This window comes from Mobula birostris, chromosome 14 (assembly GCF_030028105.1).
Source record: "Mobula birostris isolate sMobBir1 chromosome 14, sMobBir1.hap1, whole genome shotgun sequence".
Taxonomy (NCBI): Eukaryota; Metazoa; Chordata; class Chondrichthyes; order Myliobatiformes; family Myliobatidae; genus Mobula; species Mobula birostris.
This window is the reverse complement of record NC_092383.1, coordinates 58972230-58994357: the sequence shown is the minus strand read 5'-3', so window position 1 is coordinate 58994357 and position 22128 is coordinate 58972230. Positions and strand designations below refer to the sequence as shown.

Genomic DNA, 22128 nt, shown 5'->3' with positions numbered 1-22128 from the left:
TTCTATCCTTTTCCATGATAATATTAAAGGCCAGGGAGCGGTGGTCACTGTCCCCCAGATGCTCACTCAGCGAGAGATCTGTGACCTGACCCGGTTCATTACCTAATACTAGATCTAGTATGGCATTCCCCCTAGTCGGCTTGTCCACATACTGTGACAGGAATCCATCCTGGACACACTTAACAAACTCTGCCCTGCTTGAACCATTGGAACTAATCAGGTGCCAATCAATATTAGGGAAGTTAAAGTCACCCATGATAACAACCCTGTTATTTTTGCACCTTTCCAAAATCTGCCTCCCAAACATACAGTGCAATGCTTCATTTGCGTTAACAGCCAGCACAATCTGAGGATGTGCTGGGGGCAGCCAGCCTGCATGTGTCACCGCACATTCTGGCAGCAACATAGTATGTCTACAATGTTCAGGGAACAACACGCAGCCATCATACAACAAGCAACAACTGGAAAACAAATCTATTTCGAACCGCAGACTCCCACCCCCTGCACCCGCACCCACAACCCCAGGACCAACTGCCTCCAGTCCTCCGACCTCCAGACTAACCTCTGGACTTGCCGACATCAGTCCTCAGATCCCCAGATTGGCAGACTTCTGGGCTTTGACCCCAGAACTCGCCAGTCATGGGCCTCTGACCTCAGGACTTGCTGACTGAACTCCAGTCTCTAGTCGCAGGACTCGCTGACTATGGACCCCAGGACTATCTCCCTTGATTCCTTTGATAGTTGGAAATCTGCTATGAATAAACTTAACAAATGAGCCTCCAGAGAGTTCTGAGGTAGAAACGAACAAAGATTGAATTGAATAGAATTGACTTTTACTTTGTACATCCTTCACATACATGAGGAGTAAAAATCTTTACGTTACAACTCTGTCTAAATGTGCAATGTGTAATCATAGTAATTTAAAATAATTTATAATAAATAGAACAGTCAATGTATCATAGAGTGCATTCAAATCAGCATGAGTTCATCAGTCTGATGGCCTGGTGGAAGAAGCTATCCCGGAGCCTGTTGGGTCCTGACTTTTATACTGCGGTATTGTTTCCCGGATTGTAGCAGCTGGAATAGATTGTGGTTGGGAGGACTCGGGGCCCCCAATGATCCTATGGCCCTTCTTTACACATCTGTATTTGTAAATGTCCTAAATGATCAGAAGTTCACAACTACAGATGCTGTCCGCACCACTCTCGGCAGAGGCCTGCGATTAAGGGGGGTACAGTTCCCACACTAGGCAGTGATGCAGCCAGTCAGGATGCTCTCGATTGTGCCTCTGTAGAAAGTTCATAAAGATTTGGGGGCCCGTACCAAACTTCCTCAACCGTCTGAGGTGAAAGAGGCGCTGTTGTGGATGCCGAGAAACTTGAAGCTGTTTACCCTCTCAACCCCAGATCCATTGATGTCTATAGGGGTTAACCCATCTCCATTCCTCCTGTAATCCACAACCAGCTCCTTTGTTTGACACTGAGAGAGATGTTGTTTTCTTGACACCACTCTGTCAGAGACATGACTTCATCCCTGTAGGCCACCTTGTTATTGTTCTTCGCAAATAAAGGAAAATCTACTCATCTCGATCCTAGAACAGTTCTTGCTAGAACTGTTAGTGAGGGTTTAAACTAACTTGGCATGGGAACTGGAGTGATAGGGCTGAGGACAGGCCAGTTGGTACACATGCAGAGACAGTATGAAATGAGACTGTCAGAAAGGACAGATTTGTCCTGCAAGATTTTCCTTTAAGGAAACCATGCTGACTTCAGGCATTTTATCAAGTGCTTCCAAGTACCCCGAAACCATATCCTTAATATTCGAAACCAACATCTTCCCAACCACTGAAGTCAGGCTAACTGGCCTATAATTTTCTTTCTTCTGCCTGCCTCCCTTCTTGAAGAGTGGAGTGACATAGCAATGTTTCAGTCCTCCAGAATGATTACACAGATGAGGCTTTATAAGGCACAGGAGAGGATTCACTTGGAGTATTGTGAACCTCAATAGGAAGGCACAACCTCAGAATAGAGGGACGTCCACTTAGAACAGAGTTGAGAAGGAATTCCTTTAGCCAGAGAGTGATGATCTGTGGAATTCATTGCCAGAGGTAACTGTGGAGTCCAAATCATTTAAGTTGGAGGTTGATATGTTCTTGGTAATTCAGAGCATGAAAGGTTATGGAGAGAAGGGAGGAGAATAGGTTGAGAAGGAAATGGATCAGACATGATCAAATGGTGGAGCAAACTTGATGGGCTGAATGGCCTAATTCTGCTCAAATGTCTTGTGGTCTTAAGCACTCCTTTATGTTCTGAGACAGTGACCATAAGCCTGGTCTACTTTATATTTCCTCATAAGGAAAACCTGTAAGCTCTGGAAGCAACTTAGTGAATCTTTGCTCTACTGTTTGGGTAAGTACATCCTTAGCAATACATGCAACCTAAAATTATTAAATTAATCTGACACTCTATGCACTTTCCTGATTCTTTCTCTCCATCATCAGTACCAACCAGTCACATTAGTTGAATGTACTTTTAACCTAACAGCAGAAATGCCCTATGTTTGACCTGCACACAATTTTAATCAGATTGTTCAATAAAGTGTAATTGCAACTCAAGAATCTCCACATCTGTCAGCAGCATCCAGATGTGCACCAGTGGTAGTTGAGGTTCATTCAATCAGCACATTTCTAAGGAAAAATTACACCTTGCCCTTGATATAAAACTTATAGATTATTTCAAATTGTGACTTTGATTTGTGTGTGTTCAATTTAGCTATAGTAACTAGCCATTAAATATCTTGCACCAAATACCTCATTAACAGTAAGTAATTTTAATGAGTGTTATATACATATTTCTGACAAGTGTTGTTTTTAAATTATTATTTGAAAATGAAAGTATACAACTGCCAAAAAATGCCATTGCAAAGGTTAATCACAGTTTTGATATTGTAAACCAGATGATACAGCAGCTTGGATATTGTCCTGATGTTATCTTTGATTTTTAACTATTTTTAAATCTTCTTATGATGTAGCCCATATGTAATTGGAACCACCAACCAGCCTATCAAAACAACACCAAACCATGGTCTTCACCTCAGTTTCAGGTAAAATGCAGATTGATATGTTTAGAAATAAAAATATAATTTAAATATATTGTACCATCGGTCTGTGCAAAGTTGATTTAATTTCCTTAGGTGCATGCTCCTCATTTTCAGTGAATAAACAAAATGGTCCAGTTGTTTTTTCCTCTGAGTGATTAAGTGGGAGCTTTCACCTGTCTTACCAAAACAAGTACCCAGTTAGTCAGCAGAGATTCCTCCACATTCAGCATCTGTCTCAGTGTGGTTCCTCTGAAAGCAACCTCTTGCATGGATGAGTGACTGTTAAGCTTTGAACAAATGGGATTGAATCATACAAACTAAAATGCACAAGTCACAAAGCAGGAAGTAAAAGAAAACCAAAAGATAAATAGCATAGAATTCAGGGAGAGAGGAAAGAAGATATATAGTATTTTTCTGATGGAAAATCTATAAAATTAATTGTCCTGTGAAAATGAGACTCCACATTTATCAAATTAAATTTTCAGTGCCTCAGAAGTTAATCAGTGGAATTTTTCTCCTTTTAATAACTCACTCACAGCTAATGCAGCTTTTTTTTTCTAAATTCACTGTGTGTGCTCCAGTTTTGCAATATTCCATTAATTTCTGAACAAAATCCATTGTCAAAGGCAGCAACAATCCAGCCTGTGAAAGAATATATGATGAAGTGACAGCAGCATATGAATTTCCATAAATGTGTAGATTCCAGAAACTGCTTTAATGCTGGTGGATGCTGGCAGCAAATTCAAAGCCACTGAATTTCAAAGTACTGCATTCTACATTTACTCAATACTTTAAGGACCAAACTATGAATGTTTGAATATGCCTTTTCCTAATCTGAAAAAGAAATGGTGAATTAAAATTCTAATACAGTGCTTAACACTATGAATTTGAACAGAACACATGCCTGGAAAAATCCACAGACTTTTCCTAGAATAGATGACCAGGTTCACAGGGGATTGTTGACATTTGCAAAGATTCCCATTTGGTCCAGAGAGAATTGATTAAAGGAAGACGGATTCTTCACAAATGTACTATACGAGTAGAGCAACATGTTGGTGCTATGACTCTCTGGCTGGTAGATCCATCTAGTGTCCACTCGTCATTTGGACCTAACCTAACAATGCAGGCAGCCACATCCTTCAAATTGAGACGGGTTCCTCAGATTGGGAATCCTTTTAATGCGATGTTTGCAAATCACCCAGAATTTTCAACTGTCATCATCCAAACACATGGTGAGATATGCAAGTTTAAACTTAGAGCAATAAACAATACTATTCTATCCAAAGTTATTCAACATACTTAAGGCGATAATTCAAGAAAATTAAATGGAAAGATAACTGGGCTAATAACTGTTTGACTCTACACCAGAAGTATATTTGTAATGTGTCTGTGGTGCAATTAGATTTCTTCGAGTTGATATAATAACTGCAGAGAATCAGAACAGGAGTGAGCACTTCCATAAATATAAAAAAAAAATTTGTAAATACTGTTACTGTTCTCCACAGTGTTTTCTATAATTGTCAATAGAAATAATGGAATAATAATTTGCAATTTTGATCACTAGGTTGGTGCCATTTTCTAACAATGCAGAACCTGCTAACGGATTCCTTAGTCGCTACTTACAGAGAAAGTTGATTGAGTCAGAGAATGTCGCAAATGCAAATAATAATGAAATCCTCAATATTCTTAACTGGGTGCCCAAGTTGTGGTATCATCTGCACACGTTTCTAGAAATGCACAGTACATCTGACTTCCTTATCGGTAGGTGCTTGTTACATTCTTGGTATTGGAAGGTGTTTGACATATGACATTAATTTAATGCCTGTTATTATCATGTAAATGCATTTGATATAATAGATTCACAGAAATCAGTTAATGTTCATCCTGTTGTGGGAACTTTGAATTACTGTAATGAATTCCAATTAGAGCTTTGATAAACACTTACAATAATGAACCATTACAATATTTCTTCTTATAGTGTCAAATATGTGCAAAAAGCAATATACAATTGACTGTGATTGTACCAGAAAATTGATTGCATCAACTAAATTTTAATTTGCTCCAGCAAAACTGGTTTTAGCAGTGTCCTAAAGAGTTCAATGGCTAAGTCAGTTATGAAGAGGGTGAGATAGAACAGGAGACATGTAGGGAAAGGAGGAGGTAATACAGCCCTTTGAACAATGTTCAACCAGACCATGGCTGAAGGTACTCAGTCCCTTTCCCTGTCTTTTTTAGAAATCCCTTATCCGAAAATCATTATCTGATTATAAAATGATTAATACCAGTCTTTAATAAAATCAAATGAGTCAGTACCCAAGCCATTTGTGATAGAGGTTTGTTTCCCTAGCTTTCGTAAGCAAATGTGTTGCCTTATTCTTTAAGACGTGGGTATTGGTGGAAAGTATAACATGTATAATCCAACTCTGGCTGCCTGTGAAAATGTTGATGCTGAAACCCAGGTGTCAGATGTACAGTATTTCCACAATGTGTGCTGCTCCAGAACTTTTCAGATAGCAACAACAGTGAGTATTTGTATGTCAGGTCGCAGAACAATTTTGAAGGAAATCTGCTGATCTTGACCAACAATGTGGAAGTTCTGCTGTCCTTGAAGGAGTATAACTAAACATAAGAATATATCTCTTTGTAAGTTATTTGTGAGTTACCTTTATATCAAATAGAAGCAGGAAGCAGAAAGCTGAGGCCAAGTAAAATGGATTTGAGCTCAAGTGCTGCAGGTTTATTGACATTAGTAGAGGTTTTATTGACTATTAATAAAGTGGAATATAGAAAAAGGCATGATCATTTATCTTCCATTTTACTTGACTTTGTGTTTTATATGGATTTCACTTCTGAAACAAATCTAGCTGTTCAATTCAGAATCTGAGCCCAGTATCAGAAAGGTAGACAGAGAGAGAGAGAGTAGAGGTTCTAGTGAACATGTAGTTAGGAGAAAACTCTAAACTCTAGTTTTTCATGGCTGTTCTTTTTCTTTCATTTTTCTGAATATTTAGTTCCATAATTATATTAAACATCTGATAACATCAGTGCTTAGCTTCTAGTTCATTTCAGTTAATTCTGACATAAGCATGCCGGTTAAAAGTGTGTCACTGTTTTTAGAAACACTTAATGACATCCATGTACTTAAAGCACTATTGCCATTTCCCTATTGCTCCCCTGGAGTATTAATGAAATTGCTGAAGGTGTGATAATAATTGTTCAGAAACCCACTTTGGTCAGGCTTTGTTGACAAGAGGTGTGAGCTTACCAAATTTGATGACTGTGGATCATCTGGGAAATACTGAGCTGCACAGCAAATAGAGCTGAAGGAACAAACATCTGTTTAACCAATAGGTGTAGTTCCCCTTCCCAGTTTGTTTTATGTTATTAAGGTTCAAAGCAGTAGAACTTTAAGGTACTGTACATTGTAGCCAGTATGGAATATTAATACTATATTTTATTTATTGTCTTTTATTTTATTTACTGTCTTCCAGGTCCTTGCTTTTTCCTATCTTCTCCTGTCAATGTGGCTGAATTTAGAGAATGGTTTATTGACCTGTGGAATTACTCTATTCTCCCTTATCTTCAGGAAGGAGTCAATGATGGTGTTAAGGTGATTATATATATTAATGATACTGAAATTGCACTCATTTTCTTTAATTAAATTGAGAGTTTCTGCCATATCACTTATGCTGTCTCCCCCAAAATAGCTGAAACAAAATACTTAACAATTATTTTAAGACAGACTCATAAGATGATGACAAACATACTGTCCAAGTAAATATTTCAATTTACAAAGTAATAGAGCATTTTGTTTGATGAAATCAGGTTTACTAAACATTCCAGTTAACATTGTGTAATTGATTGCTTTCGTGCTGTTACAAAATTAATGTGTAATGTATTACACCATTAAGCTTATTTTCCTCTTCTAGAGAGCTTATTGAGTCAGGATCTTAAGAGCCCAATCAGAGAAAGGACGAAGGAAATTGGGCTAATCTTAGGCAATGAAGGAAGTGTGTGTGTGTGTTTAGTAGATTTGAGAGAATGACTATAACTCTGATACTTTCAAAATAGGTGTGGGAATGGGTAAGGATAATTTGAAAACTAAAGGCCTGAATTGGGGAAAAGATTCATTTCAATTTCATAAGACAGAGACTGGCAGAAGTATGTACTGAGCACTTGCTGGTGATGCAAATCTACATCTGACAAATAAGTCTTTTAAAAGTGAAATGGTGAGAGCTCAGAGCCAATGTGTGCCTGAAGTGTGAAAGCGAATGAAGGCAAGCACTGAGAACCCTAGATATCAAGGAATATTGTCAGGCAGGATGCAGGGAGGTCGTTTCCCTTGAGTGAAGAATCTATGATAAGGGATGAACAAGGAATAGGCCATTTAGGATTGGGATGAGAAGAAATATCTTCATTCAGAGGGTGCATTCTGTGGCATTTTCTGCCTCAGTGGGCTGTGGAGGCTCAGTCACTGAGTTCATTCAGATATCAAACATTTCTGCCTATTAAGAGAATAAGTAGTTACAAGACTGAACTAAAAATATTTATCTTCCTAAATAGCTGAGCAGGCTCTATGGGCCAAATGGTCACATGAATTTTGTTCTAATGAACTTCTAGACCATTAGTTTGCTTTGGTTGTGCTGGTTTCAGTATTTTTGGCAAATTTATCTTTCAGTTGACTGAAGTTTGGCTGCTTTAATTGCATAAATATGACAAAATGAATTAGCACATGCAAGTCAGACTGCAGGTTGTTCCATTTCACACATGTTATCCAAAAATGAGTCAGGAACCTTAAAAAATCATATGAAGAGGGTTGTATTTTAAAAGGCCTTCCTGTCAATTTTGCTGGCACTATTGCCAAAGCTTGCTACAGAGAGCAATAATCCATAGAGGGAACTCGTGGATATCTTAATTCTATAAAGTTGACGCAAACAACAGGAATTCTGCAGATGCTGGAAGTTCAAGCAACACACATCAAAGTTGCTGGTGAACGCAGCAGGCCAGGCAGCATCTCTAGGAAGAGGTACAGTCGACATTTCTGGCCGAAACCCTTCGTCAGGACTAACTGAAGGAAGAGTTAGTAAGAGATTTGAAAGTGGGAGGGGGAGGGGGAGATCCAAAATTATAGTAGACATCAGTGGATAAGCTGTCTCTATATCCCCTTTGCCAATCACCTGTCCAGCTCTTGGCTCCATCCCTCCCCCTCCTGTCTTCTCCTATCATTTTGGATCTCCCCCTCCCCCTCCCACTTTCAAATCTCTTACTAACTCTTCCTTCAGTTAGTCCTGACGAAGGGTCTCTGCCTGAAACGTCGACTGTACCTCTTCCTAGAGATGCTGCCTGGCCTGCTGCGTTCACCAGCAACTTTGATGTGTGTTGCTATAAAGTTGACTGTTTTTTTCTATGAAACATTTACAGATACGATTCCATTTCCAGATTTATTATATCAGGACCAATTCAGGAATGAATTCATTTTTTAAGAAGGTAGCCTGATATAGCAGAGACTTCTAAATGATCTTAAAATAAAACATGTATATTTACAGTTCTTTTAGTATACTAAGATACTTCTCATGGGAACTTTATCAGACATTTTCACCAAAGGAGCAGTAAAGACAGATGCCTGGTCGAAGGAGCATCTTAAAAGGAAAAATAAAAGATAAAGAAATGGGGGAGGCTTGTTGATGTTTTTGATCAGCGGGAGGTCCAGTCATCATTGGTGCTGGAGTTAAGGCTGGGGCACTCAGTGGGGCAGAGGATGAATTGTTAAGTCTTGGTTAATTATCTGTGGGTGAGAATCCTAATCCATGACAGGTGGACAGATGGTTCCTACTGTCTCATAGTTTATATTATTATATTTTATTTATTCAGAGATACAGTGCACAAAAGGCCCTTCTGGCCCACCAAGCTGCGCTGCCCAGCAATTCAACATTAACCTAATCACAGGACAATTTACAGTGACTAATTTAACCTACCAACCGGTATTTTTTTGGACTGTTGGAGGAAACCAGAGCATATGGAGGAAACTCACACACACAGGAAGAACATGCAAACTTTCCTACAGAGGACACCAGAATTGATGCCCTGAGCAGTAATAGCTTTGCACTAACTGCTACTCTACTGTCATGTCTTGTAAATCCAACCCTTGTTTCTGCAGTTTCAAAAGTTCTTTTTCTCCTGTTTACATTCGTTCTACCTATTTTTTTGAAGATGCTGTTGACTGCTAATGTTCTGCAGTATTATGTGTGCAACCCTATTTGAATATTGTGGTTAGGTAATTATTATTCTTGTGTAATTGTAGATTGAGTTTTGGTAGGCTATACAACTGAGATAGCACCGTTACGAACACAAGAAGTTCTGCAGATGCTGAAAATCCAAAGCAACATGCACAAAATGCTGGAGGAACACAGCAGGTCAGGCAGCATCTATGGAAATGAATAAACGATCGATATTTCAGGGTCAAGACCCTTCATCAGGACTGGAAAGGAAGGGGGCAGATGCCAGATTAAAAGGTGGGAGGGAGGGGAAGGAGGATAGCTGGAAGATGATAGGTGAAGACGGGAAGGTAGGAAAGATAAAGGACTGGAGAGAAAGGAGTCTGATCAGAGAGGAGGGTGAACCATGGGAGAAAAGGAAGAAGGAAGGGCACTAGGTGGAGGTGATAGGCAGGTGAAGAGAGGTAAGAGGTCAGAGTGAGGAATAGAAGAAGATGGTAGGTGGAGTGAAAAAAATGAACAGAAGGAAAAATTGATGTTTATGCCATCAGATTGGAGGCTACCCAGTCTGTATATAATATGTTGCTCCTCTACACTGTGGGTGCTCTGATTGTAGCACAAGAGGAGGCCGTGGACCAACATGTCAGAACGAGAATGGGAATAGGAATTTTAAAAATTGGTGAATGGAAAATTCTGCTTTTGGTGGATGGGGTGGAGGTGCTTGACAAAGCGGTCCCCTAATGTTTACAACAGGTCTCATCAGTGTAGAGGAGGCTGCTTGGGGAACACCGGATACAATTGATGACCCCAACAGATTTGTAGATGAAGTGTTGCCGCACCTGGAAGGACTGTTTGGGGCCCTCTTTGAAGGTGAATGGACAGGCGTAGTACTTTTGTCGCTTACAGGGATAAGTGTCAGGAGGGAAATTAGTGGGGAGGGATTAATGGACAAGGGTATCACAGAGGGAACAATCATGTGGAAAGCGGAGGGGGAGGTGAAGATTGGATCCCTTTGGAGATGCCGGAAGTTGTGGAGAATGATGTCTTGGAACTGGATGCTCATGGGGTGGTAGGTTAAGACAAGAAGAACTCTATTCCTTAAGGTGGAGGGAAGATGGGGTGCACAGAGGTGTCCAGCAAATTAAGGAGATGTGAGTGAGGGCAGCGTCAGTAGTGGAGGAACGGAATCCCCATTCTTTGAAGAAGGAGGACATCTCTGATATTCTGGAAAGCTAAGTATCATTCTGGGAACAGATTGGGCATAGACAAATGAATGGAGAAAAGGGAATAGCATTCTTACAGGAGACAGGGTGGGAAGAGGTATAGTCAAGATAGTCATTGGAATTGGTAAGTCTATAAAAGATGTTGGTAGAGTTTATTTCCAGAGATCGAGAAAGGTGAGGGAGGTGTCAGAAATAGACTGAGGGAATTTAAGGGCAGGGTGGAAGTTGGAGGCAAAGTTGATGAAATTGGCGTGCTCAGCATGGGTGCATGGAGCAATACAGATGCAATCGTCAATGTTGTGAAGGAAGAGTTGGGGAGTATTACCAGTGAAGGTTTGGAACATGGAATCTATCAACCTCTGCCTTAAATATATATAAAGACCTGGCCTCTACAGCTGCCTATGACAATGAATTCCACAGATTCACCACTCTCTGGCTAAAGAAATTTCTCCTCATCTCCGTTCTAAAAGGACATCCCTCAATTCTGAGGCTGTGCCCTCTAGTCTTAGTCATAGGAAACATCCTCTCCACATCCACTCTGTAAAGGCCTTTCACCATTTGATAGGTTTCAATGAGGTCACCCCTCATTCTTTATTCTAGTGAATACAGGCCCAGAGCCATCAAAAGCTCTTCAAATGAAAAACCGTTTAATCCTGGGATCATTTTCGTGAATCTCCTTTGAAACCTGTCCTGTTTCAGCACATCCTTTTTAAGGTAGGTGGCCCAAAACTTCTCACAATACTCCAAGTGAGGCCTCACCAGTGCTTTATAAAGCCTCAACATGACATCCTTGCTTTTATATTCTAGTCCTCTTGAAATGAATGTTAACATTGCATTTGCCTTCCTCTCCACAGACTCAACCTGCAAATTAACCTTCGGGGAATCCTGTACAACGACTCTCAACTCCCTTTGTGCCTCAGTTTTTTGTATTTTCTCTCCATTTAGAAAACGGTCAACCCTTTCATTCTTTCTATCAAAGTGCATGACCATACACTTCCTAACACTGCATTCCATCTGTCATTTATTTGTCCATTCTCCTAATCTGTCTAAGCCCTTCTGTAGCCTCTCTCTTAAAACTACCTACCCCTCCACCAATCTTCACATCGTCTGCCAACTCTACAACAAAGCCATCAATTCCATCATCCAAATCATTGACATAGTACATAGAAAGAATTGGTCCCAACACAGGCCCCTGTGGAACACTACTAGTCACCGGCAGCCAGTCAGAAAAGGCTTCCTTTATTTCACTCTTTGCCTCCTGCAAAAATACTTATTCAGTTCATCTGCCATTTCACTATTCCCCATTATTACCTCTCCAGCATTGTTTTTCAGTGGTCCGATATCCACTCTTGCCTCTCTTTAATATTTCATGTATCTGAAGAAACTTTTGGTATTCTTTTGAATATTACTGGCTGGCTTACTTTTATATTCCATCCTTACCTTCTTAATGACTTTTTTAGTTACCTTCTGTTGGTTTTTAAAACTCCCAATCCTCTATCTTCCCACTAATTTTTGCTCTATTATGTGCCCTCTCTTTGGCTTCTATATTGGTTTTGACTTCTCTTGTTAACCACAGTTATGTCATCTTGCCTTTAGAATACTACTTCTTCTTTGAAGTGTCTATATTCTGAGCCTTCCAAATTGCTCCCAGAAATTCCAGCCACTGCTGATCTGCCATCATCCCTGCCAGTGTTCTTTTCCAATCAATTCTGGCCAACCCCTTTCTCATGCTTCTGTAATTCTCTTTACTCCACTGTAATACTGATACACCTGACTTAGCTTTTCCTTCTCAAATTTCAGGGTGAATTCGATCATATTTTGATCACTTGGCTCTAAGGGTTCATTTACCTTAAACTCTCTAATCAATTCCGGTTCATTGCACCACACCCAATCCAGAATAGCTAATCCCCTAGTGCGCTCAAACATGAGCTGCTCGTAGGCACTCTAGAAATTCCTCCTCCCGGAATCTAGCCCAAACCTAATTTTCCCAATTTGCCTGCAAATTAAAATACCCCATGACTATAGTAACATTGCCCTTTGGGCAAGCGGCAAGCATTTTCTATCTCCTGTTGTAATTTGTAGACCATCCTTACTATTGTTTGGGGGTCTGTATACAACTCCCATCAGGGTCTTTTTTACCCATGCAGTTCCTTAGTTCCATCCACAATGATTCAACACCTTCCAACTATATGTCACTCTTTCTAATGATTTGATTTCATTTTTTACCAACAGAGCAACATAGCCCCCTCTGCTTTCCTGCCTGTCTATTCAATACAATGTGTATCCTTGGACATTCAGTTCCCAGCTATTATCTTCTTTCAGCCATGATTTGGTGATGCCTACAACATCATACATGCAAGTCTGCAACTGTGCTGCAAGTTCATCTACCTTGTTCAGTATATTGCACACATTCAAATATAACACCTTCAGTCCTGTATTCACCATTTCGATTTTGTCTGCCTTTTATGTTGCAACTCATCCTGTTGACTGCAATTTTGCCCTATCAACAGCGTCTCCTTACTACACATTGCCTCTGTTTGTAAACCAGCTACCTCATCTTCAGCACTATTATTTGCCTTTCCTACAATACTTCTTGCATTGAAATATATGCCGCTCAGGACACTAGTCGCTCAACCTTTTGATTCCTAATTTTGTCTGAGGTCGAACCAATATTTACCTTCATAACCCCTCCACTAACTGTTCTGGCACTCTGGTTCCCATCCCCTGTAACTCTAGTTTAAACCCCTCTGTTCAGCATTAACAAGTCTTCCCACTAGGATATTAGTCTCCAGTTCAGGTGCAAACCATCCCTTCTGTACATGTCTCACCTTCCCTGGAAGAGAGCCCAATGATACAAAAATCTTCTGTTTTGCCTCCTAAACCATCTGCTTAGCCACATTTTAAACCGTATAATCTTCCTAGTTCTGGCTTCTCTAGCATGTGGCGTGGGTAGCAATCCTGAGATCACAACCCTGGTGGTCCTGTCCTTTGACTTAGCACATAACTCCCTGAACTCCCAGTGCAGAACCTTGTCAGTCATCCTACCCATGTCATTGGTAGCTACATGGACCAAGACTTCTGGCTGTACACCCTCCCTCTTAAGAATGCTGTGGACTCGATCCGAGATATCCCAGAACCTGGCACCCGGGAGGCAACATACCATCCAGAAAACCTGTCTCCCCCACAGAAACTCCTGTCCATTCCCATAATTAATGAATCCCTGTCACCACAACGTGCCTTTTCTCTTCCTTTCCCGTCTGAGTGGCAGATCCAGATTCAGTGCCAAGGACCTGACCACGGTGGGTGGCTTTCCTCTGTTAGGTCAAACCTGCCAACAGTATCCAAAGTGATACTGTTGAGGTGGGTGGCCGCAGGGCACTACCTGCACTATCTCCTTAACCCCTTTCCCCTTCCTAACTGTTACCAAGTCTCTTGCGTCCTGCACCTTGGGTGTAACCAACTCTCCATATGTCCTATCTATCACTCCCTCAGCCTGCCGAAATGATCCGGCGTTCATCCAGTTCCAGCTCCAACTCCTAAGCGTGTATTGTTAGAACCTGCAGCTGGATGCACTTCTCACATTTGTAGTTGTCAGGGACACTGGACGTCTTCCTGCCTTCCCACATCCTGCAAGATGTGGCTGCATCTTTTGTATGGCTGCATGTTCTCGTTGGCATGGTAGAGTAATGACCTGATAAGATACTCCTGGCTAATTATGCACTAAAACCCACCTGAGACATTAGATGATGCTGGCAAAAGTCTGCTGCAGTTCTTTGTGGATCAGTTCAATAATGGACAATGTCCTTCAGCAAGATATCAGTGAGGAGTGAGAAACCAAACCATCTTAACTGCTAGTTCTTGAAGAAGAACAAGGGTATTTATAAGTATAATATAATAATGATGATTGTCTGTTACTGAATTCAGCCTACCATGAATAATAGATCATATCCTAAAAAGCAACTTTGCTTTTATAGAATGGTCATATTTTTATGAAAATTAAGCACTTGCATATTTGATGTTGTTGGTTGATTTTTTTATTACTGTCCATTCTGCTTAAATCTATTTTCTATTGATATTTTATTTTAGATAGTTTTTACACAAATCCATGCTAGCTAATATTTCTTCTATTACCAATATATTGCTACTTAGATCATAATTATTGACATAATTAAAACTGTAATCTGATTACATAGAACTTGAATGTCACAGAGTCTGATACCTGCTTGTGTCCATGCTTTTGTAGGTCTCTGTGACAGGATGAAAGCAAATCTCTATACATTCTGAATTAGCCCTCTGCCATCTCATTGACATTGTTTTGGCCTTAGACTGCAACATCGCAGCCTGGTTCTCCAACTTCAACAATACTGATTTAGGCTTTGTCATGAGAGTGCAGGATTGATGAATGAAACTGCATGACATATTTATACTACTGGCCTCACAATCATATTTGTACTGCTTCCAATGACTAATTCACCCTTGATCGTACTTTTTCTGATTCTGAGTAAATGTGCCATGACTATTCTATGACTTAGGTCTAAGTTTACCATGACTTATTCCCAACCCTATGTGCAAATAACACACAAATTCAACTAATTTAAGAACAGAAGAAATAGGAGCAGGAGTAGGCCATTTGGCCCATCAAGCCTGCTCTACCTTTCAATAAGATCATGGCTGATCTGGCCATGGACTCATCTCCACCTACCTGCCTTTTCCCCATAACCCTTAATTCCCCTACTACGCAAAAATCTGTCCTACCTTGTCTTAAATATATTTACTGAGGTAGCCTCCACTGCTTCATTGGGCAGAGAATTGCATAGATTCACCACTCTCTGGGAAAAGCTGTTCCTCCTCATCTCCATCCTAACTCTACTCCCTGAATCTTTGAGGCTATGTCCCCTAGTTCTAGTCTCACCTACCAGTGGAAACAACTTTCCTGCCTCTATCTTATCTATCCCTTTCATAATTTTATATGTTTCAATAAGATCTCCTCTCATTCTTCTGAATTCCAGCGAGTACAGTCCCAGGCGACTCAATCTCTCCTCATAGTCTAACCCCCTCGTCTCTGGAATCTATCTGGTGAACCTACTCTGCACCGCCTCCTAAGCCAGTAAATGTTTCACTTTAGACATATTCGTTGTTGAGTCTCAGAATTAATGTCACCTTAAGGACGTACATGCTTTACAGATAACAAATGATCGTCTTTACTTAACGTAGATTATTATGGACTGAAATAGGGAATAGAAAACTAAAGCTGTGGGCAATTAAAACATGGCAGTGAAATAACTTTGACATTATGTTAAACAAGCTCTTCTCCTCTCAGATACTTCACCCAATCAGATCAACCAGACTCTGACATTTCACTCAATGACATCTAAGTTTACAGCTGGAGGGTAAAATTACATGCATTCAACAGAATTTAAATAAACCTCTGCTTCAGAAAAGGAACATAATACGTAGATATTTTCTCCTGAATCAACATGAAAAGTAGAATTGGTCTTAGAAAAACATGTTTAAATTCCCTATGTTTTCAGAACATCTCCTGAGCAGTTGGATACAATTATTACAATGCTTTTTTTTTCCAATGTTATCTTAGACCTATGGAAGGAAAGCTGTGTGGGAAGACCCTGCTAAGTGGGTGCAGGATACTCTACCTTGGTCAAATGCTTCGCAGGACCGCTCCAAGATCTTCCACTTGCCTCCTCCAAGTATAGGATCACATGTTACAGGACCTCCCGCAGATGAGAGGAAGATCAAAGAGACAGCCCCTGCTTCAGTTGAATCTGATCCACTTGTAAGCATATCAGCTTTGCCTTATTAATTATTGGTGCTGAGATTTGGAATTTTATTAACTTCAACAGGAAAGTAAGCATGGATATCAAATATTGAAATAGCACTTTATACTTGTGATTACTTTTGCTGGTGAATTAATAAAATATAAGTGGGAATTGATCAAGAAGAATCCATATTTTAACTGAAAGAGCTTCTGTTCTTTGAATAATTCCTTCAAATCTATAAGGGTCTTCTATAGAACCAAAATTGGTTGATTACATCTCAACTTTTCATTTCACTTGAAAGGCAGCACTTTCAGCAATATATTATTACCTATCAATTACACCTGAATATCAATTATGAACAGCAAATGCTGGAAACACTCAGCAGATCAGGTAAGAGCTATGGAAAGGGTAACAGTTACTGAATCAGGCTGAAGATGAGTTTCACCCTGAGTTCAGATTTTAACCCATCAAGAATAATGAATTATCTTTGGCCTAATATATTAACATTGTTTCCCATTTCCACAGCTGTTTCTTGATCTGATGACTTTGCAGCATTTTCTGCTTTTATTTCAGATCTCCAGCTTCTGTCTGAGTGTCACACTGAATTGCCTGATCAGCATCTGCTTAGGACTATCTAGAGAAAGTGTCCAACTTGCTGAACTAGGTCAAGAATACCTGACTATACCTGTTTGCAAAAATTGTTTAAAGAGCCACTTATAAGCTGGAAATTAATCTAGTTCTAATTTTACCAGATACCTGGAAAAACCCAAAACAAGGTTCTAATGAACATGTTGTAATCAGCATGCAATGGTAACAACAAGTTTAATTGAGGTATGAGGAAGGAAGCCACCAGATAAAGGCTACCTTGTAGAGGATTGCAATTTTTTCCCCCCTGAAGAGTGCTTAATGATGGGTTTCAGCCCGAAACGTCAACTTTTTATTTCCCTCCAGAGATGCCGCCTGACTTGCTGAGTTTCCCCGGCATCTTGTGTGTGTTGCATTCCACAGTTTGGACTTCTCTGATCTTAAGTTCTAGCATTACCATCCTCCCCTCTCCAACATCTAAATTCCTTGCTAGAAGACCATCTATCCAGAGCTTTCTTCCCCACACTCTCCTTCATGGTACAGTGTAATCAGCGGCAATTGGATTTTCAGTGCCAGACTACGTCCCACCTTTCACCTCCCTACCTGTCTCAGGTGGGGCATATTCTGCGATTTAAAAATTGGACTGCCACAGGTAGATTCAGTATTAACTCTGGTAAGGTCGAGTACACAGCACGTTCATATTGGAGAGAAAAGGGAGGTTGTAGTTGGGCCATTAGTTTGCAAGGATTGGCAATCTTTTTTGAGGAGATGGGTGATTACAGCTGATTTGAAAGAGCGGGTTACAAAATGCCAGAAGAATGACATCAGCCTACATAGGGGTCAGAAAGGGAATAACTTAGAATAAATAGCATCCAGAGGTGGGCTATAAGAGCAAGAGTAATGATTTGTGAATGACTTGTCAGCTGAACCCCCACAACCTAAAAATTCCTCTGAATATTTTTGGAATTATGTTGATTTCTCAATATGCATATAATCTTGATATTTATGTATATCAGAGTTTGTTTTCCTCCACGTTTGGGTTCCGATATTGCCAGTGCACATCGTGACATTTATGTGTATTGTTTGGGGAGCAATAACAGACATTCTATTCTATATGATTGAACTGGGAATTGTTCCTTTAATAGACGAGAAATGATATTGTTGCGCCAAGTATTAACTGCATATCCCCAAGATGGTAATTCTTGTATTAATCCTTAAAATGACTTTCAAGAGAAACTGTTTCTTTGTTTGTGTTTATAATATACCTCTTCGGTTACAATTCAGTACGGTAACAATAGAGAAAAGGAGCCATTAGGAAACCAGCCCAGAGCAGGCCCTTCAACCTGTCTAGTGCATGCTGAACCGTTATTCTGCCTAATCCCATCAACCTGAATCTGGACAATGGCCATCCCCATCTATGTACTTATCTAAACTTCTCTTCAATGTTGCAGCTGAACCTGCACCCTCCACTTCTGCTAGTAGCTCGTTCCACACTCACAAAGCCCTCTGAGTGAAGAAGATCTCCCACAGGTTCCCCTTAAATATTTCACCTTCCACACTTAACCTAGTCTTACCAAACATCAGTGGAAAAAGCCTGCTTGCATTTGCCCTATCTACAAGCCTCATAAATTTGTATACCTCTATCAAATCTTGTGCTCCAGGGTAAAGAGAAAGTCCAGATCTGTTCAATCTTTCCCTATAACTCAGGTCTTCAAGTCCCAGCAACAAACTTGTAAAATTTCACTGTACTCTTTCAACCCTTATTGATATCTTTCCTATCCTTAGGTGACCAGAGCTGCACTCAGTACTCCAAATTTAGCCTCACCAATATCTTATACAACTTCAGTGTAACATTCCAACTCCTGTGCTCAGTACTCTCATTTATGAAGGCCAGTGTGCCAAAAAGCTCTCTTTATGACTTTATCTACCCATGACATCACATTCAAGAAAGTATGGATCTGTGTTCTTGATCTCTTTGTTTTACTGCTATCCTCAGTGTCCTACCATTCAGTACCATTTTTTCCAGAGACCACTGCAGTCTTTGATAATCTTCCTCGCTGTCCAATCTTGGTGTCATCTGCAAACTTGTTGATCCAGTTTACCACATTAGAATCCAGATCACTAATGTAGATGAAAAATGGCAATGCACCCAGCACCAACTCCTGAGGCACACCACTGGTCAGAGGCCTCCAGTCAGAGTGTCAACTATCTACAAAGTACAACTCTCTAGCTTCTCCCTCAAAACCAATATTGCATATAATTTCCTACCTCAATCTGAGCGTCAAGTCATTGAACCTTCTTGACCAGCCTCCCGTGAGAATTTTGACTAAGGCTTTGCTGAAGTCCATGTAGTCAACATCTACTGACTTTCCTTCATCAACTTTCTCACTAACCTCCTCGAAAAGCTCTATATGATTGGTTAGACACGACCTATCATGCCACTAAGCTGTGTTGGCTATCCATAATCACATACTGTTCATCCAACTACTTATATCCTGCCCCTTAGAATGCCTTCCAATAATCTATCCACTACTTACGTCAGGCTCCCTGACCTATAATTTCCTGGTTTACTTTTAGAGCCTTTCTAGAACAATGAAACAATATTAGTTGCTCTCCAATTCTCCGGCACTTCACCTGTGGTTAAGTTTATGTTACTACCTCTGCCAGGGTCTCTGCAATAGTTTGTATCTAATAAGTTCGGCATTCACTATAATATAGGAGGCTTATATTTGTCCTTGAGACAGAACGTGGTCTGCAGTGAGTACACAGTTCTCAGTGCTGACTTGCAATAAAGTCTAAACCTTCCTGAAGAAATCCAGACTGTTACCCTTTCTGAGTCTCTCCTGCACAGCTATGTAATTTAATCACATGGTGGAGGTTGATGGTCATCAGCACAAACTCCTCTTACATAAAGTGGGGAAAAGACATTGACAACTGACTGACTCATGATCCCAATGTCCCTCAAAGTGGTCAGATGTAGTACTGTGCAAAAATCTTAGGCACATGTAAAAAAATTATAAAGCAAAGATGCTTTCAAAAATAATCAAATGAAAAGTTTCTAAATATCAAAATAAATTACTATAAAGAGCAGTATACAGTAAAGAAAAACTAAAGTCAAGTTTATTGTCATTTAACAAAATGCATGTATACGATCAAACAATATTTCTCCAAATCAGTGTGTACAATAACTTAGGAAGGTATTGATAAAATCTACAGATGAATTACATATAAATAAACAAGGTAAAGTGTATGAATTAAATATTGTAAGGTACAAAACAGATTAACCAGTGAAACTTCAAATGCAATGTGGCAGGGAGTTCAGAAGTCTAAAAGCCTGACGGAAGAAACGGCTTCCCATTCTGACCGTTCTTGGTTTTATGCATCGGAGTCTCCTGCCTGATGGTAGAAAGTCAAAGAGGATGCTGGATGGATGGGTGGGATCCTTGATAATACTAAGGGTCCTGTGTACTCAGCACTCCTGATCAATGTCCCCGATAGATGATAGGGTGATCCCTATGATCCTCACAGTCATTTGTAGGGACTTCCAGTCTGATGCTCGGCTGCTCCCATTTCAGATGGAGATGGAGATCAAATCAATATTTGGTGTGACCCTTTAAAACTGCATCAATTCTCTTAAGTACACTGTCATGCAGTTTTATAAGAAAACTGGCTGGTAGGTTGGAGAACTTACCACAGTTCTGCAGACTTTGGCTGTCTTGCTTGCTTCTGTCTCTCCAGATAATCCCAGACAGCCTCGGTGATGCTGAGATCAGGGCTCTGTAGAGGCCATACCCTCTGAAACCACATAAAAGGCTTTTTGCACAGTACTGTACTTCAAATATGTGCATGCTTCAAGATTTCAAAAGGATATCATAACTTCTTAAAACCACTGAAGCATTAAGTTAAAATATACCTTAAGACATATAAAAACAATTTGGAAGTAAATAAACTGAGCCAACAATTAACCAAAGGCCACTGCAATCATTTTCTCCAGTGAAGTTAACTGTGACGTACTCACTGCACCAGGCCCGAGTGATTGCAGGCTGTTTGTGAGGAACCACTGCAACTTCACCTTAACACACTGAACTCAATGAATACTCCAGTAATGCAGTGTAGGTGATGAGTCAATAGCAAAACACTGGAAAACTGCAAAACTTTTGGAATTTTGCCTTTATATGATAATGGTGGAGTTACTGACAGTTTAGCTGTTTCACTAACATTTCCATCCAAAATGCATACATGGTCGGTCTCTCTCTCTCTCTCTCTCTCTCTCTCTCTCTCTCTCTCTCTCTCTCTCTCTCTCTCTCTCTCTCTCTCTCTCTCTCTCTCCCCCCCCCCCCTCTCTCTCCCTCTCTCCCCCCCTCTCTCCCCCTCTCCCTCTCTCTCTCTCCCTCTCCCTCTCTCTCCCCCTCTCCCCCTCCCCCCTCTCCCCTCTCCCCTCTCCCCTCTCCTCTCTCCTCTCCTCTCTCCTCTCTCCTCTCTCTCTCTCTCTCTCTCCTCTCTCGTTGTCGTATGTAACGATTTCAAGTTGTTTAGTTGACTGAAAAGGCATCCAGGCCGTGAACTTACTTGCAGCTTTAACTACTTGATATGGTAATGCTCAATGTGTGATTATTTGATTCTGTTCAGTAAAGCTTGTTTCACATACTGTCAGTTTTAAACAACTGTGCTGTTATTACACATGAAAACCTAGTGAAGTTCAAAACAAGAGGCAGTATTGAGATCCTCCAATTAATTAATGTTCATTCTTTTATAAAGGTCTTTTAAGTTGCAAGAATAGATAATTGCTATTGCAGTCCTTGTAGATTCAAGTTATATATTAGTCACCGGAACTAATTTGTTCTTTTTAGAGAGCCCCAGAGAAATTTGCTTAATTGTTATTATTGGTGATCACAGTATGGTGACTGAAGTTGAATGAGCTGTGAGACCTCATCCCATTATTGGGACGCTGTTCTTTATTCCTTATTAATGTCACAGGAAAAAAATTCTACAATGTCTTCATAATTACTTGCCATTTACAATATATTTGTTTCAGGGATACACGATGTTCTAAATTATACTAGTAATTGCTCATAATTTCAAAAATTACAAATTCTAAAAGCATTGAATTTTATAGGCAGAGGTTTCTTTTTGTTTAGTCTAGCAGCTCCAGTGTTGTTCAGTGGGAATTTGCCAAACCAGGCAATGGATGTTTAATGGATGTTTGAAAATCAGTTACAAATTACATCCAAC

The 22128-nt window shown here is 40.1% G+C and overlaps 1 protein-coding gene across 8 annotated transcripts in view; it reads left to right on the top strand.

Moving 5' to 3' along the window:
* The window catches only part of LOC140209923 (neuron navigator 1-like), a 672220-nt gene that overhangs the window by 637519 nt on the left and 12573 nt on the right, over positions 1-22128 (top strand). For 7 of the 8 annotated variants that reach the window (XM_072278589.1, XM_072278590.1, XM_072278591.1 and 4 more), the window contains 4 exons: positions 3031-3102; positions 4664-4860; positions 6591-6709; positions 16131-16328. In XM_072278589.1, the coding sequence (XP_072134690.1) occupies positions 3031-3102; positions 4664-4860; positions 6591-6709; positions 16131-16328 (586 nt within the window). Of the gene's footprint in view, positions 1-3030; positions 3103-4663; positions 4861-6590; positions 6710-9400; positions 9471-16130; positions 16329-22128 lie in introns of those variants that run through there. The other variant, XM_072278593.1, reaches the window with a different exon arrangement.